This window comes from Branchiostoma lanceolatum, chromosome 6 (assembly GCF_035083965.1).
Source record: "Branchiostoma lanceolatum isolate klBraLanc5 chromosome 6, klBraLanc5.hap2, whole genome shotgun sequence".
Classification (NCBI taxonomy): domain Eukaryota; kingdom Metazoa; phylum Chordata; class Leptocardii; order Amphioxiformes; family Branchiostomatidae; genus Branchiostoma; species Branchiostoma lanceolatum.
In genome coordinates, this window is record NC_089727.1 from 18689760 (window position 1) to 18716666 (window position 26907).

At 41.1% G+C, this 26907-nt stretch overlaps 1 protein-coding gene across 1 annotated transcript; it reads right to left on the reverse strand.

Annotated features, from left to right (window-relative positions):
• Positions 1 to 574: 574 nt before the first annotated feature.
• LOC136437468 (zinc finger protein 208-like) lies at positions 575 to 11295 on the reverse strand. Its single transcript, XM_066432090.1, has 2 exons — positions 9582 to 11295; positions 575 to 2928 (listed from the first exon to the last, which is right to left on the reverse strand). The coding sequence occupies exons 1-2, from the start codon at positions 11292 to 11294 to the stop codon at positions 1567 to 1569; spliced, it is 3075 nt and encodes a 1024-aa protein (XP_066288187.1). The 5' UTR covers position 11295; the 3' UTR covers positions 575 to 1566.
• Positions 11296 to 26907: the final 15612 nt, after the last annotated feature.

Sequence of the window (26907 nt, forward strand, 5' to 3'; positions counted from 1 at the left end):
CAAAAGGACCTCGAGTTATAGATGTGAACACACAAACACAACCCTTCTTTTCTGAACTAACTAATAGAAGTTCAACAGTTGCGCTGTAGTGGCAAATGCGGACAAGTTTGCTCGTATCAGTAGTCTGGGGAAGACAACGCTAGCCTCATTAGCACTAACTACGCTCGCTCAAAGGCCAGAGTTTACCCGCAGACGAATGCACGTGCATTATCATTGCGAGCAATTATGCAAACACGGGCCTAATTTACATGATTAATGTGTGGTAAATGTTGGGAATTTCTTTCCTGTGAGATGAGCAAGTTAGTGAAGTGTAAATCATGCATAAATTTGTAAATTTTGAAGTCATTTCCAATAATTCATGGTGAAATGCAAACACGAAATTCTGCCAAAGAAAAGGACATATCATTTTGGTCGAGAAGACCAGAATAGATTATGCAAGTTACATCCTTTGCATAATCAATGAGAAATATTTCATGCGGTTACAAGGTCTCAGAGGGTGTTTTTGAATCTGTATCTGTATATAGCTGGTATAACCACCGTTATGTGAGTAAAAAAAGTTTCTTCCTTTCTTCCATTGTAATGCAAAAACAACAACTTTATTTGTTATTCTCAAAGCTGAACAACCCTACAAGACCCTACAAATACCTCAATCTGTAGGAACATCAAAATCTATATCTACAGCTACAAAAACATAAAGCTACTGATAACTCTGAATTGGTACAAATAAACCTGAACTGAAACAAAGTAAATGACATGAACAAGTGTAACAAAATGAGCATAAATAAACCTAACCATGAGCCTAACATCTCTAACAACAAAGCTACAGTTAACAAGGTGGCTATCTTATATGAAATACTAGTAGATAAAGTTTTATGACAAAAAAGGTCATTTGATATTCTTAGACCTGGATAAAAAAGAACATCCAATGAATGTTTATGCAAGAGACCTGTATAAATACCTGTATAAACTTAAAATGCAAGCATCATGAGCCATCAAATCAGTTTGTAACAATGTGCAACTATCTACAGCGACAGCTACCAGAACGCCACTAGAAACTCTGAAACGCTACAATTAAAACTGAACCGTATTGAACAAATAACAAACAAATCTAACAGAAGGGGCATAAATGAACATAACTGGTATCTCTACAACTACCCTAATAGAACCGAATTAGTAGGTCTAACCAGTCTTTCATAGACTGTAACAATTGAAAATAATTGAAACAAAGCTTGAAGCGAAAATGACTGGGATGCTATCATGTAAGGAATACACAGGGACCTCAAAGACAGCAACTTTCATAAACGTGTGACAAAAAAACTAAATAATGAGAAAGATAAAAAGAATACCATAAACTTCAAAATCTATGGAAAGAATATCTCGACTGAGGATTGTCTACATTGTATTTGAAATGTATTTCCTATGCAGTATCTTAGGAAATTGACACAATGTAACATATCCCAAGGAGAAATGATATAAACTTTATCAACAAACCACTTGCTTAGTACTTATGATGTACAGTGTATGAAGAAAACCTTTTAATTCTTGGTCATTCTTTCTAAAGAATTTTCACAAGTGTGTTTTCATGTGAGTCTTCAGAACATTCAGCCTACTGAACTGCCTGCTGCACTCCTCACACTTGTAGGGTTTCTCCCCTGTGTGAGTCCGCATGTGTTTCTTCAAATTACCCAGATGTCTGAACTGCTTGCTGCACTGTTCACATTTGTAGGGTTTCTCCCCTGTGTGAATCCGCATGTGTGTCTTCAGATGATGTGGATAACGGAACTGCTTGCTGCACTCCTCACAACTGTAAGGCTTCTCCCCCGTGTGAGACCGCATGTGAGCTTTCAGATTACCCAGGTGCCTGAACTGCCTGCTGCACTCCTCACACTTGTAAGGTTTCTCCCCTGTGTGAGTCCGCATGTGTTTCTTCATGTCACCCAGGTCACGGAACTGTCTGCTGCACTCCTCACATCTGTAGGGTTTCTCACCTGTGTGAGTCCGCATGTGTGCCTTCAGACTGCCTACCATACTGAACTGCCTGCTGCACTCCACGCACTTGAAGGGTTTCTCTCCAGTGTGAGTCCGCCTGTGTACCTTCAGATTACACAGCACACTGAACTGCTTGCTGCACTCCTCACACCTGTATTTTTTTTCCCCCGAGTGAGTCCGCATGTGACTCTTTAGATCACTAAGCGCACTGAACTCCTTGCTGCACTCCTCACATCTGTAGGGTTTCTCCCCGGTGTGAGTCTGCATGTGCCTGTTCATATTGCCCAGCTGACTGAACTGCATGCTGCACTCCTCACACCTGTAGGGTTTCTCACCTGTGTGAGTTCGCATGTGAAGCTTCAGTTTACCCGCCTCACTAAACTGCCTGCCGCACTCCTCACATTTGTAGGGTTTCTCCCCTGTGTGAGTTCGCATGTGACTCTTCAGATGACCCAGGTCACTGAACTGCCTGCTGCACTCCTCACATTTGAAGGGTTTCTCCCCTGTGTGAGTACGCATGTGACTCTTCAGATCACTTGGTGTTCTAAACTGCTTGCTGCACTCCTTGCACTTGTAGGGTTTCTCCCCTGTGTGAGTCCGCATGTGTTTCTTCATGTCACCCAGATCTCTGAACTGCTTGCTACACTCCTCACATCTGTACGGCTTCTCCCCTGTGTGAGTCCGCATGTGAGTCATAAGATGATGTTGATGACGGAACTGCTTGCTGCACTTCTCACACGTGTAGGGTTTCTCCCCTGTGTGAGTCTGCATGTGAGTCTTCAGACTACCCAACTGATTGAACTGCTTGCGGCACTCCTCACACCTGTAGGGTTTCTCACCTGTGTGAGTTCTCATGTGAAGCTTCAGTTTACCCCCCTCACTGAACCGCTTGCTGCACTCCTCACACTTGTAGGGTTTCGCCCCTGTGTGAGTGCGCATGTGAGTATTAAGATGACCTTGATGACGGAACTGCTTGCTGCATTTTTCACAAGTGTAGGGTTTCTCACCTGTGTGAGTCTTCATGTGTTCTTTTAGATGAACCAACTGACTGAACTGCTTGCTGCACTCCTCACACCACACTCCTCCCTCCCCAACCGAACCTCTCCCAACGTCATTACGGCAGCTCTTTGTTGTCGCCATCAAGTTGCTTCTTTAACTATAGTGAAGAGAACGTAAAAACAATGAAAATTTGTCAATGAGAAGTTTGCAGCATAGGAGAATGTAAGAGATGTGATACCTGGACTTGATTACCTTACTAGTTGTTAGTATAGCTGTCGAAGCAAGTGATATACACTCAAAACCAGGAGGGAAGTAATTAAAGACCAAGATTGTACTGTGCTATAAAATCACCCAATAAATGTGGCTAACGTAAACTACCAGGGTCAGTCTGCTATTGACTGCCGTGGTGTTCACATCGGTGGATGCCTGGCTAAGATAGTCACCACCAACACAAGTTACTCTCTCAATAAACTTTTGAAATGTATTCAGATAAGGCTAGGAATTGATATTTATCTAAACGGTGAAGAAGTTAGCTTTATGTAACCCAGAATACAAATGACAACACTGGCTTACCATGCTCTGTTTGGTTGTACTATAAGTAAAGATATTGGCTGGCAGTTTATGTGCAGTTCTACCTTACAAGTTCTAGAGCTCCAGTCTATATAACTGGCTTTTAGAATACCATGTAGACACCACAGCTACAGGTCATCTTTCTAGACATACCAAACATTTGAATACAACTGCAAGGAGGGCATTTCCAAATTGCAAATATAGATTCAGATTCAGCTACACTTTGCAACGACTTTGACAGGCTGCTTTGAACGTTGATATTTGAACACAAGGTTGATTTTCCAAAAACTGAAAGTTGTTTTGATTATGTAACTTTGTTACAATCATTCTGCATCATTCTGTATGGTTTCATAATGTTACTTTGAAAACCAGTAGAAAAAAATATTTGAGATCTCGTTCACCAGTACATGTATTATGCTAATCTTCTCCTGGCATTGTTTCAAGCCAGAGACAGTCTGGGCTTTTTATGTGTTTATGTAGTTATTGGGGTCAATCCACCTTTCAAACTGCAGCAAGACCACAGTGGGAAGCACTTCCTAAATTAGTTTATGGTTATGGCCCCAGGATCCAGATTATTCTATTTTAAGTAATAATACAGGAGTCATTTTACATAAATGATTCTCCCATAAAAATAATTCATATTTTGGGATACCTTGAATGACCTTGACTTAGAAAAAAAATAGGACCAATATGTACCCACATCTTAGCCTCCTTTGGAGGCCTCCCGAGCGCCACCAACGTTTATTTTCATCGACAGGGACAGGCGGCGCCGCGCCGCCCGAGGGGCCTGCAAAGGAGGCTACCCCAATCCACCCATGGAAAAATCGTACCCATGGAAAAACCGCACAGTCTGGGCCGATAGACCCCCCTCCACAACCTCACGTTTAAATTGGACGAATGAAATTGTTCCTCTTCTTCTACCTTTTTTTCTCTTTAAAAATTTCTTTCTTTATTTCCTTCGTGCATTGAACCAAAGCTTGTCCCAACGGCCCCGAATCTCCAAAAACAAGCCCACCCGACCACGCTAGCTGTCAACAGTCACTGATGGAAACCAGGTGTGAGAGACTTAGTGGTAGGAAATTCCTTCCCCGCGGCCGATGGAGGGGTTTCTGAGATGCGGAACGTACGTCCGTCAGTCAGAAAAGTCTATTTTTGTATACACACATAAATGCCAGAATGCAGTTTAGATTTTACGCCATTTCTGTCACGATATACCTAATACTTATGCCGAGGTGGAGTCCTGTGCAGTTTATAGTTAACTTAAAAGATATCAAGAACCCCCTAAACTACCCTTCTTCAAGTTCTTGACTACTCCCATTTAGCGTCCCACACAAACAAGATCAAACACAAAAACCATCGCAAAATCGTTACTTGCATGTTTATACTTCGAAATCGTCACACATCCTGACACAGAAAGTCGTCAACAGTCCTTACCTGACAGTTATCTGCGATTCGAACAGCAAAGAACGGTAACTGGTGCCTCAAAAGAACGATGAGAGCAAAGGAAGACGTCTCCAAACGTTTCTGGCACCCAATCTGAAACGGAAATGGTCTTTAGATAACCCGGAAGTAGACTAATATGGTCAAGTCATTGTACCTGATTACCCACAAGAAGATGAAGATTACCGTCTACAGGTGACGAATGTTAGTCGCCCCGCAGCAGAAATTCCGGTTTTTGAATCTTTTGTCCCAGACATGTCGTGGTATAATTTGATTTTTAGTGGCAGATAGCTTGTGATGTAAGGTAGAAGTGGCGTAAGTTTTGGCTCCCGAGCAGCTTTATTTAGAACCGAGGGACGTTTTTTTTGTGAAAATCTTTCAAGGAGGACATAACTGAACAAAAGAACGACAGATGTCCATAATATTCGGTATGGACTTAGGACTTGATACGACTTTATGTAATGCATGTATGTAACCTACGGCATGTTGAAGATTCACACAGATACCAATTAATGAAAAAATGCTATATTTTGCATACTAGTACTTTATGCGAAAGTGTAAATTTTCCATCATGGTAAATTATGGGAATTTCATACTTGTGAGATGTGTAAGTTAGTGAGATTTGTACATCACCATGCACACATTCTGTAAGTTTGGAAATCATTTGGATAATCTATGGTATAATGTAAAGACGGAATTCTGCAAACGGAAATGACTTTTACACATGCAAAATACTATATGTACCATTATTTAGACCATCATTTATAACCGATTATCTTAGCTGTATCCTTATATTCTTGCTTTAGCTAGTCATAATCAGTAAGACTAGCTAACAGAAAGCTGTAAATATATTCAATAGAGGTATGAGGTCACCGAACTCTTGTTTAATCTTCGCTGAGAAGATTATGTTTTCGGTTGAGCCGGATGTCGGGTGGGTCTGTATGTATGTCAAGAGCATAACTCAAGAAACCTTTGACGAATCTTTATGATTTTAGGTAGGTGTGTTGTGGTTGTGCAAAGGAAGGTCAAGTTCGAAAATGGTTTACCTTGCGTTTTTCATCAGTACTGCAGCGGACTTTGCGTTTTTGAGTGTTTGTATGTAGGCAAAAAAAGTGACGGAAACGTTGATGGATCTTCATGATTTTTTGTAGGTGTGTAGATGCTATGGAAACGGAGCTTAAGTTCAAAATTAGTTGCCCTGGCTTTTTTCGTCAGTACTGCAGCGGGCTTTGTGCGGCTGTGTATTTGTATGTGGACAACATAACTCGAGAAGCTGTTGAGGGTTCTTCGTGATATTTAGTGGATGGGTAGGGTTCACAGAAAGGAAGGTTTGTTTGTTTGTTTGTTTGTTTGTTAAGTCAAGTTCGATAATGAGCCTTCTAGCGGGTACCTAAGGTACTCCAGCGGAGCTTCAAAATTTGGGGGCATATTTTCTGAAAGTGTTATGGTCATGATTTTTGTGTGGTAGATAGTTCTTGCCACAGGAAGTAAGTTTGGGCTCTCTAGTGGCTTGTTTAGAACTGCAGTGGGTGTTTTTGTTTTGACATAAATAACTTGAGAAGGGGTTGACAGATCGTCGTGATGTTTGGTATGTAGAGAGCTCAGATGGTGCTTTACATAATCAAAGACTTATTATGCAAATCAGGAGCTAATTGGCATAATTAGTAAGGAAAGTTTGTAAACCCGCTGCATTTCATGATAATGAGACTCTCAAACAAGTGTGTGACAGTATCCCCTGACACAGGTCATATATATAAACAATGTCCTGCCCAAAGTAGGTTATATAAAAAACAGATGACTCTAGTGACTACTCTCCAAGCAGAGGTGTGGGCCCGGCTGGTTTTTAACGTTTTCAATTTAGGAATTTTTGTCCAACACACGGTTGGCGACATAACAAAAAGGGGACAAAATAGAAAGCCTGACAAAAACACCTAAAAAAAACTTTAAAAAACATCCGGGCCTACTCCTCTGCTCGGAGAATGCACTGCACCAAAACTGCACCACTACTAGGTGCGGAAAAGTCACACGTACATGTACTATGTCTTTCAAAATGTGTATGATATGGAATAAAGATTTATTCTATTCATGTGCAGTGACTGTTCCATTTCATTATCACTTTCAACTTACAACACTGCAATATCAAACCTTTAAGGCCCATATGATATCAACATTCTCATATTTTTTCATGACCAGTTAGAGTCCATTCCGAGTCACCGCGAGGGTTTTATGATAATATTTGTAATCATTTTGAAAAATTTCTAATAAAAGAATATCTGACTGACAATAGTTCTAGATTTTTCTAGAAGATCAAATACAAAAATATGAATTTATTCGAATTCAATTAGATAATTTAGAAATATTTTTAAAGTAACTGCACAAAAACCTCTTTATTTGTAATAATTTCTAAACATCTATGTGATTATTTCACTTTTAGAAATATTAACAAGAAATGGTAGAAAATGGTTAACAATGGTAGAATGGTGATTGCCCCCATAAAAGTAGGTGCTAATCTGGCCCTTCTGTCTGCCTTTGTACATCTTTAGACTTCACTACAGGACACCTCTCGGTCCTTTGTGGAAAGCATTCTTCCATAAACTTCGCAAGGATGTGTGAATTGCTTTCTTCCCAACCCTCTGGCCTATTTATAGAGATGTTACATATAATGGTAGAAAATGGTAAGAAATTGTAAAAAATTGTAAATAATGATAGAATGCTGTTACCATTATTTAGAAACCATTGTAAATATTATATTCTACATCATGATTATTTCTAAAGTTTTAGAAAACTTAAGAAATATTTAGAAAGTTAAAATCACATTCAAAATATTTCAAAAGTATCAAATCTCTTACACAAATAATAACAATAACTTGAAAATAGTTCTAAATTATGACAATAACAACCCTCACGGTGACTTGGAATGGACTCTATAACATATATCAGCAAACTAGATACATATACTAGTCCTGTAGCACCAAAGGATTTTTAACCCTAACAAGGCTGGACTCATTTCTCCCCCCCCCCCCCTTTTAACTTCCAAACGGTATGCATATGGTGTATGATCAAATTTGCAGGGGGTGATGAGCATGTAAATAATAATCACTCTCCATAATAAGCCCTGATCAGTCTTGCGAGACTGACGGCTGCCAACATGAATTGGCGAAGATAATGTGTTAGTGGAACTCTAGGTCTAGATGAATCCCTTCAGATCTGCATCATTATATAATTGGTAGTGTAAAATATCACACTCGGAGCCACATAGTGGGCTCGGAAATGATACATTATACTTTATTTTCAGTTCCTCGGAACAGAGGACTAAGTGCTTGTGAGGTTGCACGGCATGATAGTAGCTTGCCCCCCCCTCCCCAATCACCTTTCCTAGCTTGACTAAATCGCGTTTCGAGTAACCGTTCCACAGGCCAGTCTCCTAGAGGCACGTCCCTTTCTGCTCCACCATTATAACTGTGGCCCCCATCTCACCCGGCTTCGATTAAATTATAGTCCATTAAAGCGAGGCTTAGCCTCCAGTCGTTCATACAGCTGTGGATGCCCCTGCAAATCCATCCTACACTATCTCTTACAATGTCCTCTTTACACTTGTCAAAAGATTCAACCTTTTTGAAAGTTTTATACGTGAAATTGGGCACCTTATTGGTTTTATCTTAATTTCCGAAAATTCAAACTACACGTTCTCTTGAGAGGATCACGTTCAATTTGAGAGCATGTCAGTTAATTATATAAGTATGCCTCTGTCAATAAGGCAAAGAAACGACTAATGTCCACGATATTTGGTATGCAGGTAGCGTAGACAGAGATATATACAATAAGATGTAAATTAGGAGTTAATTTGCATAATTAATGAGGAAATTCTTCAAGTCCATTTCAACCATAAGATTTTGCATTTAATGTAAAAATTTATGGTAGGTGGAACGTTTACAGGTGCCAAGTATGCAAATAATGGCCTAATGAGAAAGTGCGGTAAATGTTAAAAAAACTTTATTTGATATTCTCAAAGCTAAACAAGCACATGCAAGAGACCTACAAATATCTCTACCTGTATAAACATCAAAATCGATATCTACAGCTAGCTACAATAACAGAATGCTACTCAAAACGCTACAATTAAACCTGAACTGTAACAGAATAAACGACAGAAAAAGAATGTAACAAAATGGGCCTTGATAAACATAAGCCTATCATCTCTACAACTAATTATAACAAAGAATAAAAAAGTGTTATGACAAAAAAGTTATTTGATATTCTTAGACCTGATCTGAATAAGCAAGCGCAAACAATGTACAATACCTCTACCTGTAAAACTTAATAAAAAAGATAAAAAAGAATGACTTATACCATAAACTTCACAACCTATTGAAAGAACATCAATTAACACGGACTGAGGATTGTAAACAATGTATTTGAAATGTATCAGCTATGCAGTACCTTACGAAATTGACATATACCAAGGAGAAATGAATAAATTTTATCAACAAACCACTTGCTTAGTACGTATGATGTACAGTGAATGACGTAAGCTTCTAATTCTGGGTCATTCTTTCTAAAAAGTTTCACAAGTGTGTTTTCATGTGAGTCTTCAGAACATTCAGCCTACTGAATTGCCTGCTGCACTCCTCACACTTGTAAGGTTTCTCCCCTGTGTGAGTCCGCATGTGAGTTTTCAGATTACCCAGCTGCCTAAACTGCCTGCTGCACTCTTCACATTTGTAGGGTTTTTCCTCTGTGTGAGTCAGCATGTGTGCCTTCAGATGATGTGGATAACGGAACTGCTTGCTGCACTCCTCACACCTGTAGGGTTTCTCACCTGCGTGAGTCCGCATGTGAGCCTTCAGATTACCCAGCTGACTGAACTGCCTGCTGCACTCCTCACACTTGAAGGGTTTCTCCCCTGTGTGAGTCCGCATGTGTTTTTTCATGTCACCCTGGTCACGGAACTGTCTGCTGCACTCTTCACATCTGTAGGGTTTCTCACCTGTGTGAGTCCGCATGTGAGTCTTCAGATGACCCAACTGACTGAACTGCCTGCTGCACTCCTCACACCTGTAGGGTTTCTCCCCTGCATGAGTTTGTATGTGTCTCTTCAGATTACCCAGGTCTCTGAACTTCTTACCGCACTCCTCACACATGTAAGGTTTCTCCCCTGTGTGAGTCCCCATATGAATGTTCAGACTACTAAGCACACTGAACTGCTTGCTGCACTGCTCACAAGTGTAGGGCTTTTCCCCTGTGTGAGTCCGCATGTGAAGCTTCAGAGTACTCAGCTGACTGAACTGCTTGCTGCACTCCTCACACTTGTAGGGTTTCTCACCAGTGTGAGTTCGCATGTGAATCTTCAGTTTTCCCCCCTCACTGAACTGTCTGCTGCATTCCTCACATTTGTAGGGTTTGTCCCCTGTGTGAGTGCGCATGTGAATCTTCAGTTTTACCCCCTCACTGAACTGCCTGCTGCACTCCTCACATTTGTAGGGTTTCTCCCCCGTGTGAGTCCGCATGTGTTTCTTCAGATTACTCAGCTCACTGAACTGCTTGCTGCACTCCTCACACTTGTAGGGTTTCTCCCCTGTGTGAGTCCGCATGTGTTTCTTCAGGTCACCCAGCAGACTGAACTGTCTGCTGCACTCCTCACACCTGTATGGCTTCTCCCCTGTGTGAGTCCGCATGTGAGTCTTAAGATGACCTTGATGACGGAACTGCTTGCTGCACTTTTCACACGTGTAGGGTTTCTCCCCTGTGTGAGTCAGCATGTGTTCCTTCAGATGACCAAATCGACTGAACTGCCTGCTGCACTCCTCACACGTGTAGGGTTTCTCACCTGTGTGAGTCCGCATGTGAAGCTTCAGTTTCCCCCCCTCACTGAACTGCTTGCTGCACTCCTCACACTTGTAGGGTTTCTCCCCTGTGTGAGTGCGCATGTGTTTCTTCAGACAAGCTGGTGTACTGAACTGATTGCTGCACTCCTCACATTGGTAGGGTTTCTCACCTGTGTGAGTCTGCATGTGTTTCTTTAGATTACCTAGCAGACTGAACTGCCTGCTGCACTCCTCACATCTGTAGGGTTTCTCCCCTGTGTGAGTCAGCAAGTGAGTCTTTAGATTGCCTGGAAGACTGAACTGCTTGCTGCACTCCTCACAGCTGTAGGGTTTTTCCCCTGTGTGAGTCCGCATGTGTATTTTCAGATGACCTGGTGTACTGAACTGCTTGCTGCACTCCTCACACCTCACTCCTTGCCTCCCAACCGAACCTCTTCCAACATCATTAGTGCAGCTCTTTGTTGTCGCCATCAGGTCGCTTCTGAAATTATAGGGAAGAGAAAGTAAAAACACTGAAAATTTGTCTATGAGAAGTTTTCAGAATAGGAGAATTATAAAATATGTAAGAGGTGTGATAGCTGGTCTCGATTCCCTTACTAGTTTGTTACTATAGCTGTCGATGCAAGAGACGTACGCTCAAACTCAGGCAGGAATTAAGTAAAGATAAAGGAGTCATGTTACATTTGAAGGAGGTCTGTATTCTCTCCTCTCTGTGTAGACTGGACTAAGTTATAACTTCCAAATGCCACAAGTATGAAGTTGTAGTCATTTGCCAGTATGGAATTGAAGTAGTGTATCATGAATTATGCAAATTAGGTTTTCATTTACATATTTTATATCTATCAACATTCCTCTCTTCATCAGTTACGAATGTCACATATTTGAATAGTTATATCATGGAACGCAGCAGGGTTTTGAAATTGCCTCATTAATTTCGCAAATTAGAATTTCATAATATTCAGGGATCTCCCTAAAGAATGGAACAGTGGCGCTCCTCCGTCCTGTTCTAATGAAAGCTCCATCCTGCTGATTTTCAAAGTTAGGGTATTTCCTCCAATATTTCTCTGGCCAAGTCTGTAATTTTGCTAAAAACTTGAGATTTCATTACTTGTAGACAAGATGCAAAGCTGAAGTTGCAGGAAATGACTTCTGTGTTTGGAAAAGGCAAAATGCAATGGTTGGTCTCCCCTAGGGTGTGCCGCTGTGCGCCCACCTTCGGACCTCCCCCTCCCCACAGGCATCCTTTGCTTGGCACCCTCCCCCCATCCTAACCCATATTTCTGGTGAGATCCGTGCTGATTTGCACAATCAACGTCTAATCATACAAAGCATCATTAAACTATCTACATACCAAACATCATGATGATTTGTTAGCCCCATATTGAGTTATAGTATTATGCAAATGAGGTCTCAATATGCATAGTTGATATCTTATAATATCTCTCTCTTCCTCAGTTACAAATGTCATATGTTTGAGAGTCCTATCATGAAATGCGACTGATGTATTAACTTTACTCAGTAATAATGCAAACTAGATACAGATTTGCATTATCTAATTATGTAAATCATCACCCAAGCTATCTACATACCAAAAATCATGACCATCTAATGATCTATGAAGCCATTCTTGAGTTATTCCCTTTCAAATTCTGAAGCAAAACCTGCTCCTGCTGTTCCGCTAGGGGGCCCAAACCTACACCACTTACTCTATGTCCAAAGAGCTATCTACCAAAATCAGTCCCATAGCATGTCCAGAACACGAGATATCAAAACAGGATACCAAATACCAAGACAATCCATCCCGGCACTCTCGAGTTATGCTGGTCTTCAACACACATAAATACACACACACAAACGCAACCCTGTGCACAACCTTCTCGACGAAGGTAACAATCCCACCCGACCACGCTGTCAACAGCCGCTGATGGAAACCAGATGTGAGAAACTAGTTGGTGGGAAATTCCTCGCCCAGGGCCGATGGAGGGGTTTCTGAGATACGTAACGTACGTACGTTTTTCGTGAAGTGTCCCAAAAATACTATTTTAGTATGCACACATCAATACATTTAATTTTCCACGCCACTTCCTTGCCTTTCTGAGTCCCTAAACTACCCTTCTTCAAGTTCTTTTCTTCACCCGTCCAGCGTCCCACACAAACAACACAAAAACCATCGCGAAATCGTCACTTGTCGCTCTATATCGTTACACAGCCTGACACAGAAAGTCGTCAACACTCCTTACCTGACAGTTACCTGCGACTAGATCAGCAAAGAACGGTAACTGGCGTCTCAAAAGAACGATGAAAGTAGGAAAAGAAGAAGTCTCCAACCGTTTTCTTGGCGCCCAATCACAAACGGAAGTGAGCTACGGATAACCCGGAAGTATACTACTTAGGTCAGTTTCTTGTACCTGATTACCCACAAGAAGTTGAAGATGACCGTCTACTGGTGACCTCATGGCACCTGGGTGAGTGAGTCGCACTGCGGCAGAACTTTTGGTTTTCGCATCTTTTGTCCTTAGCATGCCGTGGTCTTGATTTTGGGTGGCAGAGGTGAGGAAGAATTGGTGTAGGTTTTGGCTCCACAGCAGCTTGCTCTGGAATTAACTGAGGGGCGCTTTTGTCAAATTCTTTCAAGAAGGACTGAACAAACTGACAAACAAACAAACGACAGATGTCCATAATTCGGTATGGAGGTAGCTAAGGACTTAATTTGCATAATGAATGGTGAAGTTATGAATGAATGATTTATTGCACAACAATTGCATCAGTGACAATGTATGGCAAATTACAGACAACATAGGTAACACTTAACAATCTAGTTCTATACATGTATAAGAATATACTACTTACTATAATACTATATCTAGTGTGATCTATGGCCATTGCAACATGGAACTAATACAGACTAAGGGTTGTTTTTCTAGGCTAATTGTAATCTAAGGAAATTTCTAATTACTATAACGCTACATCAAATGCAATCTACTTTAATTACAACGTGGAGCTATGTCTAAATTACAGACATTGTGTTGCGTGTTTCTAGTCTAATTTGCGACTTTACATTTGTCAATTCTCATTCAGGAATGGTACAGTTTCGTTTTTGCATAGCGTGGTAGATATATTGGCCTAGGTGGATAGATATGGAATCTGGACATGACATAAGTACATTAAATGTATCGCTATCTGTGTAAGGTAGGGTAATATTTGACTTACATGTAATTGATTGCATAAGCACTTGTCTTTCAGCATTATATGTAGGACATGTTATAAGAAAGTGGTACTCGTCTTCAATACTATCTTGGCATGAAGGACAACGTCTCTGGTCTGCCGATATATTGCGATGGCGACCTTTTTCAATTTCCAGGCAATGTGCACTTATTCTCAGTTTGGTTATGTTGGTTACAAAATTTTTGTTTTGGATAGACAATAGGTAGTTTTCTATACTAAATTGAGTTTTGATTTTAGAGTACACTTTAAGTTTATCATTACTGTTTATTTTTTGTCTCCAATCAGAGAGGAATGTGTCCTTCATGCGTTCCTTGAATAAGTTTCCGAAATATTTGGCATCAACATTAGGATTGAGCCAGATATTTCGGAAACCATGTCTAGATAACATATCTTGGACATGAACAGCCCAATCTTGATCTTCTTCAACGGCTACATCTTAAGCTTTTTTCACGATTCTGTCATTAGGCAAGTTGTTAAGTCTGAGCCAATATTTGATAAGGTGGGTTTGGGTGTCAATGTATAAAGGGAACGCACCTAGTTCTCCTCTTACGGCGGCGTTAGTTGAACTTCTGGGAACACGGAGTAAAATTTTGTAGTAGTTTAGGAGAACTTGTTCTAATTCAGGAACTTCATACGATATTTTTGGCTGTTCTACCAATATGTTTTGATTTCTTAATATGTGCGAATTTTTAATTATGTCAAGCTTATCATTATATGAGGGCCTGCATGGGGGGGGGGGGGGGTCCCGACAACGCTCTACGCTCAATTCGGAGGGCCGGCTACGTAATACGGTAAATTCAGAAAGCCTCCCTACGCTCTACGCTGAATTCAGAAAGCCCCCCCCCCTACGCTCTACTCTGAATTATGGAGTGGTAGGCAACGCTCTACGTAAAAGCAAAACGGCCGATTACGCTCTACGTAAAAGGGGCATGCAGGCCCTCTTATATAATTCCAGTTTTCCTTGGTAGGACTGCATGTAATGCTGACAATCTAGGGCAGGTTGAAGATTTACATATGCCAATTATATGCATATAATGTCAATTTTTCCTTTGTCGTAACTTCAGTGATTGGAATTTCACACCTGAGATATGTGTAATTTAGTAAAAGGTGTACACCACCATGCATACATTATGTTAATTTGGAAGTGATTTGCATAATCTATGGTAAAATGTAAAATGCCAATGGAATGGACTTGCGATAAACATGTGATATATACAATTTTGGTAGAGAAGACCATCATTTAGAATAAATTATGCTAGTAACAATCTAAGTTGTATAATCAGTAAGACAAGATAAAACAAGAATTTCACGAAAGCTCTAAATATTTCAAGGAGGTATGAGGTCTCCGAACGCTTGTTACAGATGAATCCCTTCAGATCTGCATCATAAGTAGCGTAACATTTCAAAGAGTCACTTAGTGGGCTCGGAAAGAACACATTACTTCCAGTTCCTCGGAAGAGAAGACTAAGTGCTTGTGAGGTTGCACGGCATGATAGTAGCTTGTTTTTCTCATTTTCAGTTTTCCTAGCCTGACTAAATCAAGCTTTTAGTAGCCCGTCCACAGGCCAGTCCCCCAGAGGCGTGTTATCCAACACCTCTAAGTCAGGTAGCCTTCATAGTAGGCTCTCTGGGACCTTTTTTTGGTAGTTTGTAGTACACTTTTGCCGATGACTTCTTTCAAGTTGTACTGGGTCGTTTGGCAGGCTGCACAAACGACCCACTACAACTTGAAAGAAGTCATCAGCAATAGTGTGCTACACGTCCGCCCCCCCCCCCCCCCCCCCCCCAGGATGGCGCCCGGGCAAGCAAGTGTCCGTGTCACCATGTGATCGAAATGGCGGCGCCATATTTGCATTCACCTGTTGACGTGCCTGAGTTGGTGCGGAAGTGAAGTGTTTTGATGTAGGAGAATTCTACAAGACAAATATTAACGGCCTTCATGGTGGTTGTCAGTGTTATTAATTACTGTATGATCGCGTACCGTTTGCTTTTTCCCGTTGCCTTTTACAACTATCGTAGGCCTAGTCTATATCTAGCAGACTTCCTGGCTTCACTCTTGTGGCGTAGCATATGTTGTTTTCTATCTGTGAATCATATTCTGGTAGCTACTAGTCTACACTTTAGGCCATGTTGATTTGATTATATGGATCACATCCGTACGCACATCAAAGTCTACGGCCAAACTGTAAATCGTAAAAAGCAGCTGCAAAATGAGAAAATACATGCTGTAAATTGCACCCAAAAATATTTCGGAAAACGGATACTAATGTCGTAGAAAGCCAAAGTCAATTCCGAAGTTTTAAAAGAACAAAAATAAAGAGTCTATATTTCACAGTCTACCATACTCTGTGCGTTTAGGTTTGATTATTGATCCTTCCCGACCTCGTATATTTCAGAACGAAAACAATTCTTTTGCCATTTTATTTCATTCGCAAGCTCGCATCAATCTTGGGGTTCCTAGACGATGTCATCCATATATTCAAATCAACATGGCCTAGCACCTGTGTAAAAACGCTAGCTACCAGAATAACGTATGCAATTAGAAAACAGCACTTAACGAGGTACAGACCGTGTAAGACAGGAAGTATAAAGAAGGTTAAGACATGTAGCCTTCTTTGTAGGCTAGTCTTTGGTGGCAGATCATAAAAAACGGTAATCATCAGAAAAAGCAACACTCAGAAGTAGACAAAAGCCGTCTTAAAGAAAACCAAAGCAATACTAGTCATTTCTATACATGATTAGTTAGAGCAACACTATCACAATATTTATATATATATAGCGACGTTCATCATGCAAAAATACGACGTCGTGGTGATGTAAACATTGTCGTCAGGGTTTTTGTAGGCTCGCGAAACTAAGGGAATCATCGTACGGCACGTTTTTGTGCGGTTTTGAAATGCTCAGAGCATGAAGTTATTACGCAAATGTGCTGAATAGTGTTAGTAAATATTACTGCCATAAAGATTTCAGCATTTTTGTTATTTCCATATTTTGGGCCCTAATATTGCTTTGGTGGCCTTTAAAGCCACTGCTCTCCTATTCCGTGCGTCTTTCATCTCTCATAGCCAATCTAGAAGAATGTCCTTTCACAAAGCACGCGACCTCCTTTGCAGTTCTGAGTAATCATCAGAAAGCTCGGTTCCGAAAATGACGCCGCCAACGCGTTCGTCTTTGTGAGCTTAATCACGGATAGTGATTTTTCCTGGAAGCGACGGGAAAACCTTCGTAATCGGTCGTGGCAAATCATCCGAAAACGTACGGCACAACAAATGCGCAGAATGCGATGACTACACTAAAAGGATAGTTTAGAATTGGAGGCCAACTTATGGCAGCATAACGATCAGAAAATGTCGCTCCTAATGGAATCACGCTAGCATACGTGACTGGCCCAAGAAAAACACGGCAGGATAATAGAATCACGACTGGAGACTATAAAGTGATTTTCAAGTGACGTCATGACTATGTCCGCCGCCATGTTGGAGTCATATTTGCATTTAAGTGAATCATTTAGCTAAACTGAACATTTAAATATTTTCCTACTCTCTCAAATAATTAATACAGCTTAACGAATAGAATACAAGAAATATAGTGAAAAATTGTGACGATTAAACATAAGCAAAATGAGCAGGCCTGAGCTACCTTCCATATTTGATATGCAAATAGGGACGCCGACATGGCGGTCATCACATGCATGCTTCATTGATACGGAAATACTCTATATAGGCTGGCGAATTGAACATTGAAGCTTAAGCAGATATAGTATATATTATTATGTTGTCCGCCTTTCCGTCATTTTCGGTCATTCAAATCGTGCACATGTGCGTCTTTCCTATGTTCCTCTTGTACAAAACGATACAAAATTACCTATTTAGACAAATCGAAGCTGTTTTGAGATTAAACATATTACGCAGCCCAGGCTCTGTCGTCAGACTGTGTATAATGTATACATTACAATAATCCCCCATTGAAGCTAAAGTGCACCAGAGTTCATGTCACGGAAAGCCGCTGCTATCCACTTAGGCGCGCCTTTCATCATGTCGGTAGCGACCGTACAGCCAATCTTCAAACCACCCCTTCAAACGGTCTCTTTTCTCTCTCTTGTCGCGAGGCTTTAGTCTAAGTTGTGAATAATCCGATGGGTGTTACGAAAGCGTCCCATTTTCTATTCAAGAAAATATCACACATGTACATATAATCACAAATATACATGGTAAACTATAAGCTACATAAAAAACAAGGACAGCTATAGTTCAGTCTGATAAGCAGGGCTCTTGTCGCGAGGCTTTAGTTAAGTTGTGAATAATCCAAAGGGCGTTACGAAAGCGTCCCATTTACTTATTCAAGAAAATATCATACATGTACATATAATTACAAATATACATGGTAAACTATAAGCTACATAAAAACAAGGACAGCTAGTTCAGTCTGATAATCAGGTCTCTTGTCGCGAGGCTTTAGTTAAGTTGTGAATAATCCAAATGCTGTTACGAAAGAGTCCCATTTCTGAAAACGTTATTATATACACTGGCATTTCCGTAGATTTTTCTAGTTTCTCAAGCCATATGAAACTGCCGAAAGATAATCTCTTAAAGGCAATCAAACTAATATTAGGGACCAAAAACTGGAAATAAAAATGCTGAAATCTTTATTGTAGTGACATTTACTAACACTGTCTAGCACATGTAAATACTTTGAGCATTTCAAAACCGTGCAAAAACATGCCATACGATGATCCCCTTAGTTTGGCGAGCCTACAAAAAAAAACGGTGACGATTTTCAATGAGTTCTCACATCACAGCACCGTCGTATCACGGACGTTGCTATACATTATGATAGTGTTGTTTAAACTAATCATGCATAGAAATTACTGAATGAATTGACTTTCCAAATCCGATTTTCGGGCCCTGATATTGATTGGGTTGCCTTTAAAGATCAACAGAAATCGACCAAAAAGGCTGAATGATTTGACACAGGAGTTAGCCGACCAATCTGTTACATATATATGCAAATGTTGTTCATCACTTTGTAGTTCCTAGTGATAGCCTGGAGTGCAGCCTTGTCTAGCTTTAATCCGCTCCTAACGTCGTTACCGCTAACGCCGGCAGAGGACCAAAGCTAATAAGGCTGGACTCCAGGCGATCATAGCGATTCATAAGTCAGCAAGTTTCCAGGGAATATTTTATAGGGAGGCGTTGCTAGCCCTTCCTATTTTAATAACGCGCCCCTTTGACCTTCCGAAAGACGGTTGCAGCCCCAACCGAGATGTCCACAACCCAGCCTTCCAACTTATTTGGACCAGGAGCTCAACTGTGAGGCTGCTACCAGTTGAGCCACAGGGACATATCCCCATGTACCCCAATGTTGGCCAATTTGGTTTACGATTTTGCCTCGCCCAAAGGAGTCTGTTTTAGAGACTACTGTTTTTCCCCTCGACTTACGATGGCCCCGGTAGCGAGGCTATGATGGAAATAATCGAATGAACGCCATGACAAATGTCTAATTCTACTTAATTGTTGATCTCTCTTGATCAGATTACCATTGCAGTACTAGTAGATTAATCCAGCTGGTTGGTTGTGTGTTTATAGCAATCCAGACGGGCGATATGAACGTTTCCTTAGGTTTGGTTTATTTGGATCTCCTTTTAAGTCATTCATCACTATTCTTCCCGGAGTCTTTAAGCTGGTGTGTTACGCCTAATGGCGGTTGTATGGGCTATATAGATACAGATACAGACAGATACTGAGTCCGTAAGATAAAATGAAATTACATACAAGTACAGCTACTCATGAAATATAAAATAAAGATATACATTTGATGTAACATAAAACGTTAATAAGGTGAACTGAAAATCAGAGCGACAGGGGTCAGAGGTGAAGACTAAAATGATCTAGATTTAAGCATAATTTGTACTCAAGATAATGAGAGAAAATTACATGAAATAACATATAAAGAATAGCCAGTAACAACACCAAATCATAACAACAATTATGTAACCAACTGAACTTAACTCATGACGACGTAAATATGATTCATAATCAGCACGAGTTGACTCAACGAAAGTAGGCTGTGTTTCTTGCACTCCAACACAATATTACGAACCCTCTTCCTGAATCCGAGTACGCCATGCGCCGAGCCAAAATTGGCATCCCGTCGCCATGACAACGCGCCGCGTAATTGGGCAGCGCGGTGGAAAATTTGCGGAAAATCTACCGGTGCGTCACAGTAGTGTGTGTGTGTGGAGAGAGAGGGTAGGAGACCGATCTCAGCTCGGTTTGTTCCCGTTCGCGCTCGGAAAAACGGTTTATGCATGGCTATACGCGTCTACTAAGGCTCTATAAAAGGATCTAGTAGTGGTTTCGAGCAGACAGGACTAACTAGCGGCCCCTGGATGCCCATCCGCCTGCCATTTTTGATGGAACAGGTTGCCGCCGCGATGGGAGAAAATTGATTTCCACTTGACGGAAGCACCAAGGTGAGTTCGTCCTTCGTTTCCGCCGAACTGAAACATTTCTGTCACGCTTATCGCACGGATCACAACACACAGCTTAGTGCTGGGATTCATTTTTGCCAATCAGAACAATCTATAAGCGTTGTACAAAGGCGTTCAGCCATCCGTATGATCGCTCGGATTGTACATAATGAAATGGCGAGTGATTGCCTGCCCTAATCTATCTGCAGCCTCTTTATACGTACATTTGGGTCGCCATTTCGCTCCCATAGCGAGCAAAGAAGGTCAGATATAACGGTTATATAAACACTGGCAGTTTTAGCGTTGGTGATAAAACGTTGTTTTTGTGTATGTTTTTTCCGTGCGACGACTTCTCTGTTTTATTCATCGGGAAGCTCTTTGAAGACCAGAAAATTAGGCTGGTGTTACGGGAGACACGGCGGGAAAACAAAGCTTACACGCCGGCAGGGGTTGCGCTCCGACCCGGCAAGGCTAGCCATATGGTAGCGACAGGCATGTGCTTCTGACGCGGTAATATAAAATAATGGCAGGTTGGACTGAGAAAGACATACCAACCTCGCATAGAACAGAAACAGTACCGAAGAGCTGTATTTGCAATGTTTTGCCGTTTTTTCACTAGCGTATTGTACATAGTGTATATAAGAAGGGCAACTGTCCATGCAATTTCGTGTTGTTTTACTCCTAACGCGCAATGATTATTCAAATATACACAACAGGTTGGCAACCAAAACACACCAACCTCGCACAATTAAAACGGAACTGCACTAAATTCAGAGCTGTACTTTCTATATTTTTCCGCCTTTTCACCCACTTGTTGTACTGTATTTATAGTATACTACGGGGAACTGTCGATGTCGTCTCCCGTTGTTTTGCTCCTAACGTAACGCGCAATGGTTATTCATATACAACATGTCAACAGGTTTGATACCAAAGCACACCACTCTCACAGAACGGAACCGCACTGTACGTGCAATATTTTCCGTCTTTTCACCAAACTGCTGTACTATACATATGTATATCATACACGTATACTATGCAGTGTCGTCTCCCGTTGTTCTAATGCGGCATGCAGTAACGAGCAACTTGTTAACAGGTTTGAGACCGAAAACAGGCACTCTCACAGACCGGAACCACACTAAAGAGCTGTACTTTCAATATTTCCGTCTTTTGACCCTCTTGTTGTACTTTATTCATACTATGCTACGGGAAACTGTCAATGTCGCTTCCCGTTGTTTTGCTTCCAACGCACAATGGTTATTCACATACATGTACAACATGTCAACATGTTGGAGACCAAAACATACCAACCTCACAGAACGGAACCACACTAGCACTGAAGACCTGTACTTTCAGTATTTTCCGTCTTGTCACAAACCTGTCACAAAAATGCTTACTACGCCATGGGCAACCGTCAAAATATGCAATTTCCCGTTGTTTTGCTCCAAACGTAAAGCGCATCATTTGGTTATTCTAATACAAGATGTGACTATGTTAGGGACCAAAACACAACACTTTTACAGAACGGTACCGCACTGAAGAGCTGTACTTTCAATGCTTTTCGTCTTTTCACCCGCTTGTTGTACTGTATTTATACTATGCTACGAGTAATTGTCGATGTCGTTGTTTTGCTTCCAACGTCTTATGGTTATTCATATAACAACACCATGTCAACATGTTGGAGACCAAAACACACCACTCAGACAGAACGGAACCATACTGAAGAGCTGTACTTGAATGCTTTCCGTTTTGTCACAAATCTGTTGTACTGTACAAATACTATACCATGAGCAACTGTCAATGTCGTCTCCCGTTGTTTTGCTCCTAACGCGCAATGATTATTCATACTCCAGCGATGGAGATTAAAACACACCACTCTCACAGCACGGAACCACACTGAAGAGCTGTACTTTCAGTATATTCCGTCTTTTCAACAACCTGTTGTACTGTATACTATGCCTTGGGTAGCCGTCAAAGCTGTTTCCCGTTGTTTTGCTCCTAACGTAACGTGCGATATGTTATTTGAATACAAAATGTGTTGTAACCATGTTGGACACAAAAACACACCACTCAGAACGGAAGCACAGTGAAGAGCTGTTCTTTCAATATTTCCGTCTTTTCACCCACTTGTTGTACTGTATTCATACTATGCCACGGGTAACTGTCGTTGTCGTCTCTCGTTGTTTTGCTTCCAACGCGCAATGATTATTCATATCCATCATGTCAACATGTTGGAGATTAAAACACACCACTCTCACAGAACGGAACCATACTGAAGAGCTGTACTTTCAGTGTTTTCCGTCTTTTCAACAACCTGTCGTACTTTCTATACTATGCCATTGGCAACCGTCAATGCGGTTTCCCGTCGTTTTGCTCCTAACGTAACATGCGATATGTTATTCAAATACAAGATGTGACCATGTTGGAGACCAAAACACCACTCTTACAGAACGGTACCGCACTGAAGAGATGTACTTTCAATATTTTCCGTCTTTTCACCCTCTTGTAGTGTATTCGGCTACGGGAAACTGTCGATGTCGTTTCCCGTCTTTTGCTCCGAACGCGCAATGATTATTCATATCCATCATGTCAACATGCTGGATATTAAAACACACCACTCTCACAGAACGGAACCATACTGAAAAGCTGTACTTTCAATATTTTCCATTTTGTCACAAACCTGTTGTGTACATATACAGTACTATACCATGGGCAACCGTCAATGCGGTTTCCCGTTGCACGTTGTTTTGCTCCTAACGTAACGTGCGACATGTTATTCAAATACAAGATGTGAACATGTTGGAGACCAAAACACAACACTCTTACAGAACGGTACCGCACTGCATGAAGAGCTGTTCTTTCAATGCTTGCCGTCTTTTCACCCACTTGTTGTACTGTATTCATACTATACTACGGGAAACTGTCGATGTCGTCTCCCATTGTTTTGCTTCTAACGCGCAATGATTATTCATATCCATCATACCAACATGTTGGAGATTAAAACACACCACTCTCACGGAACGGAACCGTACTGAAGAGCTGTACAGCCTGTACTTTCAATGTTCTCCGTCTTCTCTTGTTGTACTTTATTTATACTATGCTATGGGCAACTGTCAATGTCGTCTCCCGTTGTCTTGCTTCCAACGCCTTATGGTTATTCATATCCATCATGTCAGATTAAAACACACCACTCGCATAGAACGGAACCACACTGAAGAGCTGTACTTTCAATTTTTTCCGTCTTGTCACAAACATGTTGTGTACTGTCTATACTATGCCATTGGCAACGGTCAATGTCGTTTCCCATTGATTCAATACTAACGCGCAATGACTATTCAAATACAACAGGTTGGAGATCAAAACACACCACTCAAATAGACCGCACTGAAGAGATGTATTTTCCATGTTTTCCGTCTTTTCACCCGTTTATTGTACTGTATCTATACTATGCTGAACTGTGGATGTCGCTTCCTGTTGTTTTGCCTCCAACGCCTTATGGTTATTCATATACACCATGTCAACATGATGGAGATTAAAGCACACCACTCTCACAGAACGGGACCACACTGAAGAGCTGTACTTTAAATGTTCTCCGTCTTGTCACCAACATGTTGCACTATATATATATATATGCTACGCCATGGGCAACCGTCAAATATGCAATTTTCCGTTGTTTTGCCCCTAACGTAACGCGCAACATTTGGTTAATGCAAGATGTGACCATGTTGGAGACCAAAACACAACACTCTCACAGAACGGAAGTACAGTGAAGAGCTGTACTTTCAATGCTTTCCATCTTTTCACCCTCTTGTTGTACTGTATTTACATATGCTACGGGTAACTGTCGATGCCGTTGTTTTGCTTTCAACGCCTTATGGTTATTCATATCCATCATGTCAACATGTTGGAGATTAAAACACACCACTCTCACAGAACGGGACCACACTGAAGAGCTGTACTTTCAATGTTTTCCGTCTAGTCACAAACCTGTTGTACTATCTATATATACTATGCCATTGGCAACCGTCAATGTCGTTTCCCATTGATTCAATACTCCCCTTTCCGTACTGTATATAAAACATACCGTCAATGTGGTCTCCCTTTGGTTTGCTTCTAAAGCATGATTATCGTTCAAATGATAAAAAATACAACATTTTGGAGATCAAAACGCAATAATCTCGCTAGGAATAAGACAGCTCTTGACAGAATTTCAGAATTATGTTTTAATATTTCCAACCATCACATGTCAACATGCCTTTGTCTATTACTGTGGAAAATTACGTTCACTGTCAAAATCGTTTTCGATGTTCGGAGAATTTTCCTGTTTGACGGTTCTAATATTGTGTTTTATCATACATATATGCAATGGCAATATACACGAGAGAAAATAGAATAACACACAAGAAGAAATCAAAATAACAACAAAATACAACGGAACCGAATTATAAACACAAACAGAAAAACCCCCAAAGAAACTGAATACAATTATATAGTCTGTTTTTAATGTAGTATTTGATACCAGAAACACTTTATGTTGAGGTAGGTCCAGTGTTCCTAAATCCGGTTAAAAACGACACGACTCCGGATCCGATGTCAATCAGATTAACTTTCCTTTCATAAAGCACTTACCATATTAATGAGCGCTGGGAAAACTACAATGTAAAGCAGGAGGCAGGAGGGTCGATTGATCAAACCAAATTTAGTAATTACCTCAATGAAAAGTGGAGGTTACATTTTCAGCAGGAGCTTTCGTGTGTATGTGTGTGCGTGTGTGTGTGTGTGTGTGTTTGTGCCCGTGTATGTGTGTGTCTGTCAATATGATAACTCTGGAATACGTGGAAGAATTGCCTGGATATTTAGCATGTGGTTAGGTCATGATAAAACCTCGAAATAATTAGATTTTGCCCCTACTAGTGGCTTGTTACTAGTATGCTACTGCAGTGGAAATTCCGGTTTCGATATCCCCCGATCTAGTCTAGCTATCGTCACGATTTTTGGACTCTTGTACTCGGAGAGAAGTGACCTTAGTTTTGCCCCCCTATCGGTTTGTTCTGGAACCGCAGTGGCGTTTTTGTTTAAACATCATTCACTTCGTTTCTTATCAGCAGCGCAACTTACATGTACATGTAGGCCTTTGAAATCTGCGCTATGCCGTGTGATGATATACTTTAACTGTAGATCTGCACATACAACTTTCAGCATGCTAAGGTGGCCTTTTGGGCACAAATCTGTACTGATAATGAAGTATCAAAGGGGCAGCTACTCCAAGGTCAAGTTCAAATAGTTCAAGGTCATCGCCAAGGGTCACCATCTACTTATTTTGCCTGTAGTGTGCAAAAAAGCTAACGCAAGTGGGGTTTGGAAATTGTAATAAATGTCATGGTAACGGTTGCCATGACGAAGACCAGATACATATCAATCCTTCTTCTTTTATTATCAGAATAAGCTTAGAAGATTATAGATAACGATTGTATGAGGAATCACTGACTGGGAAGCATCAGCTTTACTCAGTGCATTTAAACGAGACAAAACACAAGAATAAAGTCATCATGGTTTAAGTCTTTCTTGGGAACATTTTTACTGTTGCAGCAGTACTTTCTACTTGCAAATATTCTATCAGCTACAACCTTGTACAAGTAAAGTAAAGTCGCTGTGATTTTACGGTTAGTAATCCCGTTTTTTTTATCAACAAGGTCGACCGTTTAGGGTTTCGAAGCTCGGGGTATTCATTGGCCATAGGCGCCCATAGTCTGTATTTACACAAGCTCTCAGCCGGAGGTTACTGACCCCCACCCAAGACGGTTACGGGACCGGCTGGACACTAGGAGCGCGATTCGTCAGGCTAAGGCGCCCACAAACACAAGGCCGTTGGCTTTATGTTGCCATCCGAAGAGACGATGCGACTCTTTTCCAGTCGTGCCCAGACCCGAGTGCGAACCCGGGCCACAGGCACCACGGAATTTGAACCAGATGTGGCAAAGTAGCAGGAAACAGGCATAAGACACTAAGAATGGCCAAGATCCTAACATCTCTTTGGATATTAGCAGTTTCCCTGATATGCGATGCAGATACTGACACCATAAGATGTTACCACTTTGCACCTACTCGCAGAAATAGCCATAATGTGTGAAAATGATTAGGCGTAGTAATATCATTGCATTAGGTTATTGGTAGCATATTCACACACGGGGAACAGATGGGAAGAAAATATACTATTTCAGAAAACGACCGAAATGATTACCCTCCATAGCAGGCTCTACCGGGCCTTTTTTTGGGGGGGGGGGGGGCTTATAGTACGGGCAAAATGGTTTCAGGCTGGCTGATGGTTACGGGCTGGCTGCAAAAAGTGTATTATATATAAGCCCCCCCCCCCCAAAAAAAATGCCCGGTAGA

Excerpts from the sequence above, each read along its gene's own strand:
- LOC136437468 (XM_066432090.1), bottom strand. The coding sequence starts at position 11,294 with ATGGCGACAACAAAGAGCTGCACTAATGATGTTGGAAGAGGTTCGGTT. Across the intron at positions 2,929-9,581 it reads TGAATGTTCTGAAGACTCAC|ATGCGCACTCACACAGGGGC; the intron begins ATGAAAACACAC and ends CTTAATACTCAC.